General features: G+C 37.3%; 1 protein-coding gene across 3 annotated transcripts in view; it reads left to right on the forward strand.

Moving 5' to 3' along the window:
• Nucleotides 1-13,422, forward strand: part of pde4cb (phosphodiesterase 4C, cAMP-specific b) — a 118,745-nt gene that overhangs the window by 13,318 nt on the left and 92,005 nt on the right. The window contains exon 3 of one of the 3 annotated variants that reach the window (XM_008406597.2): nucleotides 6,441-6,646. In XM_008406597.2, coding sequence (XP_008404819.1) covers nucleotides 6,441-6,646 — 206 coding nt within the window. Of the gene's footprint in view, nucleotides 1-6,440; nucleotides 6,647-9,684; nucleotides 10,163-13,422 lie in introns of those variants that run through there. The other 2 variants (XM_008406599.2, XM_008406601.2) reach the window with 2 other exon arrangements.

A 13,422-nucleotide genomic window follows, 5' to 3' on the forward strand; every position in this document is an offset into this window, starting at 1 on the left:
ATCCGCCCCCAAATTGAATTTCAGCACAGCTTCCTGCTGCAGGAACATAGAAAAGCAGCAGTGAAAAAACCCTTGTGAGGCTTTGAAATATGTCATGTTTTTCTTTTTAACTTCTTCATTTTCGTTGTTATTTGCTGCCAGTATTTGTCCCAGTGTTAAAGAGACATTCAGTCCTTTTGTGTTTTAGTATTCCTCTGGACAAACTGAAATTAAACACTTTATTTTTAGAAAAACCAGCTCTTTTCCAGCTTGCAGAGTTAATAGAGTGAATCATGAGAAACCCGCACAGAGGCGGTTTAAAGTTAATTACATTCTGCACTTCTGGTCAACATCAAACGTACAGTTAAATGTGTTTTTTTTTTTTTGTCTAAGAAGAGCAGATTTCCTCTGGCGATCCGCTGCGACACACATGTAGACCCAGCAGGGAGGCGCAAACCGCTCTGCTCTCTCAGCATCATAACGGATCGGTGTGCGTTTTCTTCGACTTCTTCTCTGCGTCTCTTGCTGAGATGAGTTTATGAAGGGTTAATGTTCTCTGCCGTCTCACGCTTTTCACACGCTGAGCTCTTTTGCTGTTTGTGTTCCGAGTTTCTTCGACGTGTGAGCGTATGTCTGGTGTGTGAGACCATAGAGGAGTGTAAATGTCCTGCAGAGCAGATGGCGGCTGAGTGGAAATTTCCTGGAAATAAGATTATAATGCATGGCCCAATCGACTGGGAAGCAACCTGCCTGCACGGCTGCATTTAGCATATTTTATGTCATTATTATATTGAACCTCCTGATATCAACACTCTTCCTGAGAAATTAAATAAATGTGCAAGCAGTAATGTTTATTTTAAGCTTAAATAACTTTAAAACATGAGTGATAAAGGTTGAGATATCCTACTTTCAGTCTTTTTTATTTCAAATTTTATGACTATTTTATGAAATATGTTGGTTAATTTGTGTTTTTGGTTTGATCATAGAGGACTTTCAACACCATCAGCTGCTTCCTGATTAAATAGCAGAACATCACTCCAATTTATTTACACTTTTGCTTTATTTGAGCATGTATTGACAATATGCAGATTTGGTTTAATAAGCCACCCAGCCTCGTTAATGAGGTGAAGCATCCTCCTTTACTCTGAGCACAATAGACTGAATTATGAATGATTCTTGTTTGTTTGTTTGTCATGAAAAACAAAGCTGATGGATGATGTCTGGAGGATTTCTTTTGTGACTCAACAGCCTTTGATTAGCTGCAGTTAAGAGCAATTGCCACATTTTTTCAAAAATGCAAATAAGAAAACAGAAGCAGTTCAAGAGACAACATCAAAAGGAAAAAATACAAGATTATTAACTTGTGGAGACAAATAAATACATAGAAAATAAAATACCAAGAGTAATTTTAAAAGCGTTCTTAGATATTGTGTTTTTGTTCTTGTTCTCTATTGTCTGCATTTTATTTTATTCCTGTATGTTTCTTGTTTGAAATAAATATATTTAGGAAAAAAAAAGCAAGAAAACACAAGGACAGAAAATAGGACAGTCTTCACCTCCTTCAAAATAAGAGCATGAATATAAATCGATAACCAAAACGTCAACACAGTAGTTGAACTTTATTAAACTCAAAGTTTGCAAAACAGCCAATTAAATTAGCACTTTATAACTGGAAAAATTAATTCGTAATTCACAAGAGCACTTAAGTGTTAAATGGAAAATTAGCCTAGCTGTTAATGGAAGTGAGCCACCAATACTCGTGTTTTTGGTGATATAAAGGCATCTGTAGAGTTATTGGTAATAATTATTATAGTGATGTTCTTGTCTTCACCCGAACTCTCAACCTCATAAACCCTGATGTCATATTTTTATTCCTGAATTTCAATATTCTGTGTGAAGAGCACTGAAATTAACATCTGAAATAATAATAGGAGTCCCTAATGCCAATTTTTTGTGGTATTCACAAATAAAAAGCAGGTTTAAAAAAATTTCAAACTATTTAGCAAGGAATCAAGTTTAAGCATTTCAGATTTTGAACTAGAGCTCTGGAAAAACTAAAAGCCCATAGAAAACCTGCTATATTGATTTCTGAGTTAAAACATTAGTGTTGTTGTTTCTAAGTGAATATGAACTTTTTTTGTTTGTTTTTTTTGTATTATTTGAAATCTGAAAGTGTGATTTCTGCAAATAAATACTAAATATTTGCTTGTAATTTCAGAAACATGTTTTCAGTAGTTCATAGAATAAAAGAACAATGTTCATTTTTCTCAAACATAAACCTGTGAAAAGTAAAATCAGAGAGACTGATCATTTTAAGTGGTCTCTTAATGTTTTCCAGAGCTGCATATTTTAGAAATATGTTTATTTTGGTGCATCAATACATGTGGGAGTGTGACTTTAATGAAGCAGCTGGCAATTTGCAACAAGTGATAGTGATGTTTGTGGTTAAAGTATCAATTTGTGGAGTTTGTAAGGCGCAGAAGAATCACCAAATGGAGTCAATACTCCAAACCCTTATATGAGTATGGGTGTTGTTATTTATCCTCAGAGTACATTTGTGTCACTGTTTTTATCGCTGGATGTTAAAGAAAAGGTCTCATGTTGAAGTCTGTATTATACCAGAAATAAAATGGAGATATTTACGTTTTTAATATGTCAGAGTTTGTTCCCAGACGATGCCAGACATGCCACTTCTCAGTGACTTAATGGAGGTGAGACGTGGGGTTCAGGCCTGGCTGTGTCGTGCCACACTGAGCCGAACATGTAACAAAGCACTTGGGGTGAGCTGGTGACTCACAGGCATTGATGCGGCGCGGCGCTCTTGCTTAATGGAGAAGCGTGGCGACTGCAGAACCCGCTGAGAAGCCACCTTCCCGTCTGATCACAAGCGCTTTGCTGCCTCCATCTCATTCCCACTTCCTGCCAGTGTCGTGGCGGGAGGCTGGCCAGGTGATAACGCAGCCAGCTGCTTCGTCTCTGCCGCTGATGATGGAGGCAAGAAAAGCCTCAACACCTCACAGCGACAAAGGAACACGTTGAAGCAAAACCAAAAAGATGGCGCTGTAGTAAATAAACTACGAAACTATAAATAAAAATGCCAACTTTAGCGAGAAGATGAGATTAGTGTCACTTGAAACTGGGAGAATTACATATGAAGTTCAAAAGCTTTGTTTTTTATTTTTCAGACACTTTCTTGTGTTTGTTTTCTCTGCATCAATAAAAATGAAATAAAATCTCTTTCTTTGCCTAACTAACTAAGTCAGAGAAAGAGAGTAATTCAGTAGCAACAAACTTTACTACGATGACTCTAAATCAGAGGTGGAGACCTCGGCTAACTGGGTTACGCTCAAATTAAATGTAAACAGGAAACCCAGTTTAAATGACTGTGGGTGGGAAGCGTCATATCATGTCTGCAGCCCTTAATGTCGGCTGCATTAAACATTAAACACACAAACAAACTGATTCTTTCAGATGAATGAAGATGTGCAGTTGCCTGAAAAAGTTATAAACCCCTGGTGTTTTTCTTATGTATTTAGATACATGGATCAGTTTTATCATACCTGACAACATAAACTAATGTAAAGAAACAATCTGCTGCTAAATTGTATTTAAAAAATACTAATACTAATAGGAAAATCAGGAGTCAGCAACTCATTCATGTTTTGTGTGTTCAGAGATTATAAACTGCATATTATGGTGATTATTGTTTATTTTAGATATCTGTATACATTTTGACTCATGAAGAGAAATCTTGTTTACAGAAACATTATAATCCATTTTATTTATGGTTTTGGCTGTTTTATTTATTTTTGATATTTAAAATATCATGTAATTCCAGTGTGGAGTGTTTTTGTTTTTACGGAATTAAAGTTGATTGGTCTTTGAGAGGGCGAACTTGCATAATTATGCTATAATTCATAGTCAAAAATGGTCTCAAAACAGTAATATTCATGTTTATCTTAATAATTACTGCAACAGTTTATCATCCAGCCAAGTTTGTTATTGTGACAGCAGGTCTGTCATCTGAACTTAAACTTTTCTACTTAAGATTTGTTGCTGGAAATCAAAGAAAAACACAAAAAGTTTAAATTTGCTGGAGGCCCATTTAAATTATTCCGAAACTTCAACCAGAGGCCACACAACTTAGAGGGCCACAAATGGCCCCTGGGCCACACTTTGGACTCCCTTAATCTATGAAAAACTTTTGTAATTACAGACACTTTGCATGGTTTTATGTCTGGAAATTTCACAAATGCATGTAACGCTGTAGAGCAAAAAGATTATTCTTTTACTTGCTGCCGCGATCGAACAGTCCAGTTGTTATCCGCAGTCTTCGTTTTTCTCGCTCTCTGTTTCAGCTACATTACACGCAGACCGGTTGCCACGGCGACTTACTGACAACTGCTCCACTAATGTATCAGGATTCAAAACCAAAAACCCCCAAAAAGTCACGCAAACGTTTCACCAGCGGTAGCGCGATCCTGCGCGCGTGGCATCACGTCGCAACGTGTCTGTGCTCGATTTTGCAGCTCGTATTCAAACGTCCACCTAAATAAATCTCTGCTCTGTATTTTTATTCTTTAATAATGTGCAGCTGTGTGCGTTTCATCCGTATGTCGGCTTTCAAACCCACTGTTCCACTCTGTAGCTTTACGAAACGGGTCATTCAATAATCTCACCTTCTTGCCACCGAGAGTGGACAGCTGTGAAAAGGTTAGAAATAAGCAGCAGATTAAAATCATTTCTTTCCCATTTCTTTCACTGCGACTTGTGTAACGCCACAAATGACTTCCATTATTACCAGATCAGGTGTAAACGACATTTCCGACAAGGTTGGGTAGCGTCTAATGCAAACTTCTTCTGAAGCATAAAGATGAATTTTGTTATGTTGCCCTTATTTAAAGTTTGCAGGAGATTTGTTTGTAAATAAAAGTAAAAAAAAAGTCACATCAGAGGAGAGATTTTATCTGAGAAGATGTTGTTCAGCGTAGTAACAGGTGAAGTGAGAAGCTGACAGTCATGTTTTGTTTTTCACGCTTGAGAGAATCAGTCAGGTAAAAACAGATGAGATCAATATCCATCAACGCTTCTCTGACACACAGGTTTCACCAAAATATCATGTAAAACAGAAGTTCTTTGAGCTCCCATGTTTTCTTTGTTCTCTTATCTCATCTGACCTGATTAGTTTAAGAGAAGCCATTTTGTTTTTTTTATTGTTTACACCAAGTCGCACATTTAGAGCTGCTTTCTGAGCCAGACAAAGCTGCTGTCTGTCATCCAGTCGTCTTATAAATTTGCTCCGCATCACTGGACATTTAATGGACGAGAAGAGAGAGCAAACACACAACACACACACGGCTAATTTGATGCTTAGGGAAGAAAACAAACAAACTACTTACTTAGTGTCAGATGTGAAAAGTGTTTGTGTTGTGTTTGCCATCCCCTGAGGGCGAACGGAGCAGATGTCCCTCCATCAACACATGTGAATTCATTTTTTATTCAGAGATTTTATTTATTAAGCTATTTATAACTGTGACAGTGATCGTTTTAGCTCACATCTTGTTATGCACACATGGATCTTATCTGAGGAATTTACATAAAATGTACTCACAGATTAAAGGTGACGGTTTTTAAGCGTTGGTAACAGTAATAACTCATAATTTTGTCCTAATATGCACTAAAAATATGAAATATGTTGCATAATTTTAGCTGGACTTGATTAAATTTTGCTGCAGTTCCTAAATAATTTGTGTAAATTTAACAAAGTAAAAAATGCACAGCTCTGGAAAAATTAGAGACCACTTAAAATGATCAGTTCTATGATTTTATATGTTTGAGTAAAATGAAAATTGTTCTTTTATTCTATAACCTACTGACATGTCTGATATTCCAAGCAAAAAATTTGGTATTTATTTGCAGAAAATGAGAAATGGTCGAAATAACAAAAAGATGCAGAGCTTTCAGACCTCAAATAATGCAAAGAAATCAAGTTTATATTCATTTAGAAAGAACAATACTAATGTTTTAACTCAGAAATGAATATTTGGTGGAATAACCAGGAGGTTTTCAATGGGGTGCAGTGGACTCTTAGTTTTTGTTGTATTTATTACTAAAACAACAGTCTATTTATGTTTTCTTAGACATTTTAGACCCACTGAGATTTTTAAAATAGCTGCAGACATTTACATCTATCCAGCTTCCCTGCATGTGCAGAAAGTCTTGCTCTCTCTCGCTGCCTTGCAGCCTTGATGACCTGCAGACACATCTTCACATCTCATACATAATAATTTTGTGCTTGTATTTTAAACTTTGAATTTTCCTCATTTAGAAGCAGCTCCTACATTAAAACATGTTGAGTTAAGAAGAGTAAAAACCTTCATTAAATATAAAAATCATAGCCTTTTCATGATAAAACCTTGGATTGCAAATTAACGCACTTTATTTTCTCCTTTGTGTTGCAGAATCGTCGGGAGTCTCTTCCGGCCGCCCAGCAGGTGGTCCGGCGCCGTTTCTCCGGCCCGTTGTTGCTGCCTCCTCTGTGGCGGCGACATTCGTGTCACGACCAACATCCACGAGAGACGCGGCGTCCGTCCGCCATTAATGTTATCCCACTGGATAGACTGCAGGAGATTTACAGCCAAGCGTTAGCAAGCCGCGATGAGCTCCGGTCAGTGAGACGTTTCAGTCTTTCTCTCTTTCCTCCTTTTTTCCTCTCCAGTTTTGAGCCTGAGAATTATTTCATTTTCTTTTTTTTCTGTACTTTCTCATGCTTTTTCAGTGGTGTACATTATTTTTATAGAGGTGCAGAAAAATTTGCTTGATTTCTTTCATTTTGGGAGATCGGCTGATACTTACACCGACCTCATCTTTTCCTCAGCAAATGTCTAAAAATTAGCTGCTGTCCTCTTCTGCTCTCCTGTCAGAGAGAGACATGGTCATTTCTGCATGTTTGCAGTTAACAATTCAGCAGCTTTCTTGCTATATTTAGCACCATTTCAGATTAAAAAATTGGTATCGGCCAACATTGGAATCAACAGGTCAGGATTTTTAAAAGTCGGTTATCAGCCGAAAAACTGCAATCGGTGCACCCTTAGTATTTTACTGGAAAGTTTTGATCTCTCTTGCTTTCTTGTATCTTGGATGAACCAATTCATTACAGGAAACATTCCTCAAAATTATTTTTTTAACAACCTACTTCAGGTTGTTAAAAGAAGTAGGTTCTTTTAACAACCTACCTTTGGTATCTGCTGATTGTTCCTCTGCTGGAATGATTAAAAAGTGATAGAAGTGTTGCTTGATAGATTTCTAAAAGGAAGCTGTTTCCTAGAAAAGAGCAGTATTTGTTATTCTGTGGCATCATTAGCCATCATGTGCTTCTGTCCAAATGAGCGACAATGTCTGACCTGATCGTTGTTTTACAGTTTTCTTGGATTTAGTTTGATTTCTAAGACATGTTTCTCTGACCTTTCAGAGGTCTCTGATTTATGACCTTTGTTTCTATCTGCACTGCAGAAACTGATGCGTGTATGTTGGTTTGGAGGTGTGACACGTTTATCAGGATGTTCGGTTTGTCTGTCACAGTGACGGAGTCTGGATCTCTTTTTGCTGAACTCAGCAGGACAAATGTCTGCAGCTCATTAGCTCTGTGAGATTTTACTGTCCGCAGGTTCATAACATGCAGCCTCAGAGGATATAACAGGTTTTTTAACATCTTTATCTTTTTGAGTGACAGTACGTGTTGCAGCTTTGCTCATAGAAAGGGGATTTTTATATTTAGAGGTGATAATTAAAGCTACTGCAGCAGCAGGAAGGAAACAATCCCTGGAAAGTCACAGGAGTCCTTGCAAATTTCCTGTGTTGCAAAGCCATTTATATTTCTTGAACTTTTCCACATGTTATCATGTTAAAACCATGAATTAACATGCATTTTAATAGGATGGTGCAGTGTTTGCTTGCCTCTACATACCTAAAAAGTTTAATTTTAGTCTAAAATAAATACATTTTCTAATTCTTTTTCACTGCAGCTCCTCCAGAGAAACCATGGATTATGTCTCCATCCATTTTCAGCTGTTCTATACATTCAACATTTTTATTGTAAAAATGTTGAAAAGCCCTTGAGCCACTTCCTGCTGCTTTCTGCTGGTGCGCCACATACAATCACATCCAACTCCATTGAACATTTAGTAAGTTTAGTATTAAAAAAATGTGAAAAAGTTATTATTGTGTATAAATTTAGCAAGGCAGTGTGTACCTCTGTCCTTTCTGTCTAGACATAAAACCTGCCAATTTCGAGACCTTATGTATACCTCCAGTTTTTGCGACATTAATGATGAAGAGAGTTTCTCTGCAGCAGAGTAATGATCGCTGTTTCACACTGAAAATCATGTTGGATAAACGGCTTGTTAGCGACTAGCACAGCTCATGTTTTCCCCTCAGGATGATGAATTTCTGCAGATTTATGACATTTTATGACATAAGGCTGCAAAAAGACCTGTTAAAAGTATTTGACTGCCTGTTGCTCTTTCTCTGTCTGCCTTCTTACTGTGGAAAAGTTGAAGTTCTGTTATATTTTAGTACAATGTAAATAAGAAAAAAGGTCATATACATTATATATTTACATATTTATAACTGTATATTGTGTTTGTGCTGGTACTTTGTTGAGGTAACGGCTGCTTCAATACTTCATTATAATAAACCAGATATTTACATACACCGAATAAAAAGACTCTAAACACATTTTTTTCTCACTGTCTGAAGTTAAATCCAACACATTTTTTCTTGTTTTAGCTTTGGTAGAATTATGAAAATTATTTGTAATTACATTTTTTAGAATTTCTTTTGTAGCTTTCCTAGAATTTAAAAGTTTACATATATTTGGTCAGTATCAGGAATAACTTTATTTTAAAATGAATGTATTGGGTTGCATTTTTTAAATCAATCTATGAAGTTTATTCGTGTAGCACATTTCAGCAACAAGAAATTTCAAAGAACTTTACATCATAAAAACACAAAAATACAATCGAACACACAGTCAACAATTATCAAGTGGTATTGTTACAAATCAACATGTTGAGTAATGTTTCTTTTATAATGTTTCAAAGGCAACTCTAAGCACGGTCTTTAGTCAGCGTTAGGGTTTCATTCTGTGTATGTAAATATCTGGCTTGTGCATGTGCATACACAACTCTGGAAAAAAAAGTTTCTCTTATTTTGCTGTTTATAGGTTTATGTTTGAGTAAAATAAACGCTGATCTTTTACTCTATAACAGCATGTCATTGAAATTCCAAGTAAAAATTTTGTTTTTATTAGCAGAAAATGAGAAATGGTCAAAATAACAAAAAGATGCAGAGCTTTCAGAGCTCAAATAATGCAAAGAAAACAACAATACTAATGTTTTAACTCAGGAAGAGCTCAGACATCAATATTTGGTGGAAAAACCAGGAGGTTTTCAGTGGGCTCCAGAGCTGTATGGTCACTTTTAGGATGAAATGACTGAAATAAATGAGCTTTCAGATCATTGAGCGGTAGCTGACGGCAGCGTTTGTTTACCTGCTCATATAAATTCAGCAAAGACAGCACGTTGTTGTGTAATATCATGATTGGCAGGCTGACAGTCAGGACAGCGAGTCGTGGGGAAGCAGATGGAGATGGCGGGAGGAAGCTGGCGGGCGGTGCGGGTGGAGGGGAGCGGCGGAGGTTGAGGCAGGGAGCAATAAAAGGGGGAGAAGGACCGATGCGAGGAGAAGCAGAGGGAGGAAAGAAGCAGCAGGAAGTGGACTGACTGAGCGGCTCGCGGTGCTTTCAGCACTCCGGCTCGTGGACAGCAGCGCACCAGCATGCCGCGCGCGCAGCTCTGCCACATTTGAAGCGCGTGTTTTATTTTCACGTCTGTTACCGACGCTAATTTCCTCGCCTAATTAGCAGTAGTTAACCAGTTTTTTGTTTTGTTGAAAAGTCGAGAGGAAGTTTTGTCGGTAAAATGGAGTGCGCGACGCTGAGCAGAGAGGGAGCCGGGCTCGCCAAGCCGCCCAAACATCTGTGGCGGCAGCCCAGGACGCACATACGGATCAAACAGCGCTTTAACTCGGACACCGAGCGCTACCTGTGCCGCAACCGGACCCTGGAGAAGCTGAGACCCGGACTAAAGAAGCCCCGCATGTCGTGGCCATCCTCACTGAGACGGTAACACTTCTCCCCCATCGGAAGTCCCTGAACGGTCTCCCCAAATATTCACACCCTCAAATCAAAAACACGGTTTTGTTTTGTTTTCCTGCTAAGCATAAGTTCCCCAGTTTATTCCTCTGACGTTTCGTATTTAATATAAAGAGGGAACTGCTATTTAGCAGTTCTGTGAAACTATTTTATGATATTTTTTATTTTAAATTGCAAACAAATCTGACACAGTTTCACTCTTTTCCTCATGTTATTTGTGCACCTGCAGATGCAGTTTATGGCACCAGTCTTCCTCTGGCCATGTTTGTTTTAATTAAGGAGTGAATTAATTATTTTATGTAACCCTCAAGCACTCAGTATCTTTATCAGCGTACAGGATATGAACCAAGCTCACCATGCTCTGCTATTATTGATATACAGTTAATATTTTCCTTCTAGTTATTTCTGTGAATCTGTTAGATTGGCTACATAATGTAACTATTAGGGCGTGTAACAGTATGAAAAGTTTATATCATAATTATTTTTTTGTAAAATTTCATTACGGTTTGCAAAGATTTTGTTCAAATGTTTTGGAGAAAGTATTATTGTATGCTGAGACTTTTGTGCCAGCAGTGGAACCAAAGGTATTACTAAGTTTTAATGTTGCATAAAAATCTCGTTATTAAGATTTTTATCTTAATAATAATAAGAAAACTACATTGTGTAATGTGTAAACTACATTACACATTACATTGTGTAATGTAGTTTTAATACATTACACAAGGAGTGATTTATTTCTGTTTTTTGACAACTACAGTTCATGTTTTCCAAATCTCCTCCAAACTCTTGGAGCTTTGTGAACAGTTTCTTTTTGACTATTTTTTCTACCTCATTTTTTTCTTCCACTGAACTTTCCGCATGTGACTCATCTTCCATGTGGAAGACCTCAGCAGCTGTCTGTTGAGCAGTTATCAAATGTTTCCCATCATTCTCGGCCATAACATGTTGATTTAATAACATTTATTCTTACTGGTCTCATGTAATTTTCTTAGATGTTGAATTTTGTTCTTCTTAGTAGCTGTAAGTCATGATTTGTTTAAACTAAATTAATATTTTGATAATAATGTTACTTTTAGGATGTGACTGGAAAAATGAGAAACATCCAACAGCTGATTATTTAATAGTAAATGTTGCAGTAGTTCTGAAGCTATGAAGCTGAAGTCGGTTTGCAGTATTTTCTCTCTTTATGACTCTGCTTTAAAACAACAGTTAAATTGAACAAATAAAACAATTAAAATAGTTTTTTTTTAAATGTGCAAACCGTTAGTAAATCTCAGTTCTGCTCCCTAATGGTTAATTTTCTTTTTTCTTTTTAGATGCATTAGTCATTTGCTTTTAATTTGTTTTAGTTTTCATCCTCAGAGTTTGCTCGCCGGCTGTAAATGTGGATCAATAGAAATTTGCATAACTCTCATCAGCAGTGAGTTTTGTTCATTGATGGAAACAGTCTCTGGTGTTTAAAAGCCATCGATTTCACAGGGACAACTTCTCATGTTTCGCTCTCACAGTCGATTACTCCACACTCTATTTTATCCCCAGTGGACACTGAGCTGGTCTTAAGGAGACATTGGCACAAATTATGCCCAACAGCTTGTATCGTCGAGAATATTTTATCCTCTATGCGTGTTGTGAGGAGCTTTATGAGAGATTGTGCCGTTTCTAATTTTCATGCTATCGCTGACCTGTTGTGCAGTTTCTTTTTCAAAGCAACCGTTTGGGTTAATTAATCTACATTCTTTAATGTTTTCATTAGCTTAGAAAATGTGCAGTTACTGGATCAAATGATGCTACTTGTTTTGTTTTGGTGTAAAAAGGCCAAGAAGCGAAGCCGTGTGATGGAGTGGGAGTCTCCTGCTCTCCAGGCTCGACTTTGTGTTCAGGTCGTCACACTTTGACGAATGATGGAGGAGATGTGAGGGATTGTTTGGCTCACAGCAAACTCCTCTGTAACCCTCATCTGTCAGGCTGTGGCAAGGCGCCGACTCTCTCTTCTTACCTGTTTGCACACAAAGGCTGCCAGAGGAGAGAAACTGTGGAGTTTCATGTTCTACCTCCGTTCTAAAACCAAGCAAAATTTGACGGATAAGTAGGGCTGGGCAATAAATCAATAACAAGGTTTATCATAACATAATGTGTGACACGTGATGGAACATGATCAAAATCAATAAATATTTCCCACAAGTCTGTACCGGAAGTGATCCACACCACTGAACCACCATCTTGATAGACAAACGCAGCACAAAGCTTAAATCACACAAACAGGAAGAAGATAGACTTAATAGTTGTAATGTACTTATATTGTTTGTAGGTTATATAGGAATGGGGCAAGAGATAGTTTTAAACTTGTGACTTGTTTACTGCTGTCATAGCAACTCCGTAGCAACTGCCATAACAGTTCGACACAGATAGACAGACAGATTTTATTGTCATTCAATTGTAACAAGTAATAATAAAAGTATTAGTATAAATATATATACAATAAAATATTAAATTAATGGAAATTTAGTATCCTTATGGCAAGAGGGATGAAACAAGTTCTGCATTTGAAGCTACTGAACTTTTCTCCAGAGGGAGAACTTGGATACCTACCAAGATGGCTGCCAGCTACAAAATTCCCAGAGGTGTGATGTCACATGAAAACTAGCTACACAGGGATTATCAGTTGACGTCACGTTGCGTCAGCAGGAAACTCTACTGCGCATATCGCCTTCAGAACCCAGGCATGAATACATTATTCTAACTATTTAAACTATTTACAATTAGGCTAATAAAATAATTTACGACATGAAGCTCTGTGGCACCTGCAGTTGAGAGAGGTTTCATTTTTAGTGCATTGATTCTGTACCTCCACTGTCTCCCTCAATCTGCTGCATTTTTAATTTCTGAAGGCTTAGTTTATCACCTGCCTTGATGGATGCAGCTACATCTTTATTTTCCCTTTGATTGTGATCAAACTAGGAAGAAATTAATGTATTTTATTCGTTCTTTGTACTCTAAATATATCTTAACATATCTCATTGAGAGCTGATAATCTTGTAATGTCCGATGTTTGTGCCGTTTTCTCTCGTCTTTTAAGGCTAATGTCTATTTGTTAGCATAACTTAATTTATCACATTGTGTTAAATAGTTGTAGACAACATGACAACATGCTAGCTACTCTTAAAACACCAAGATAAAAGCTTGTAACCACGGTAACCAGTGAGCGTTTAAAGGCAGGCTCGGGCCTTTCT

The sequence above is a fragment of the Poecilia reticulata genome, linkage group LG4 (assembly GCF_000633615.1).
Source record: "Poecilia reticulata strain Guanapo linkage group LG4, Guppy_female_1.0+MT, whole genome shotgun sequence".
Classification (NCBI taxonomy): Eukaryota; Metazoa; Chordata; class Actinopteri; order Cyprinodontiformes; family Poeciliidae; genus Poecilia; species Poecilia reticulata.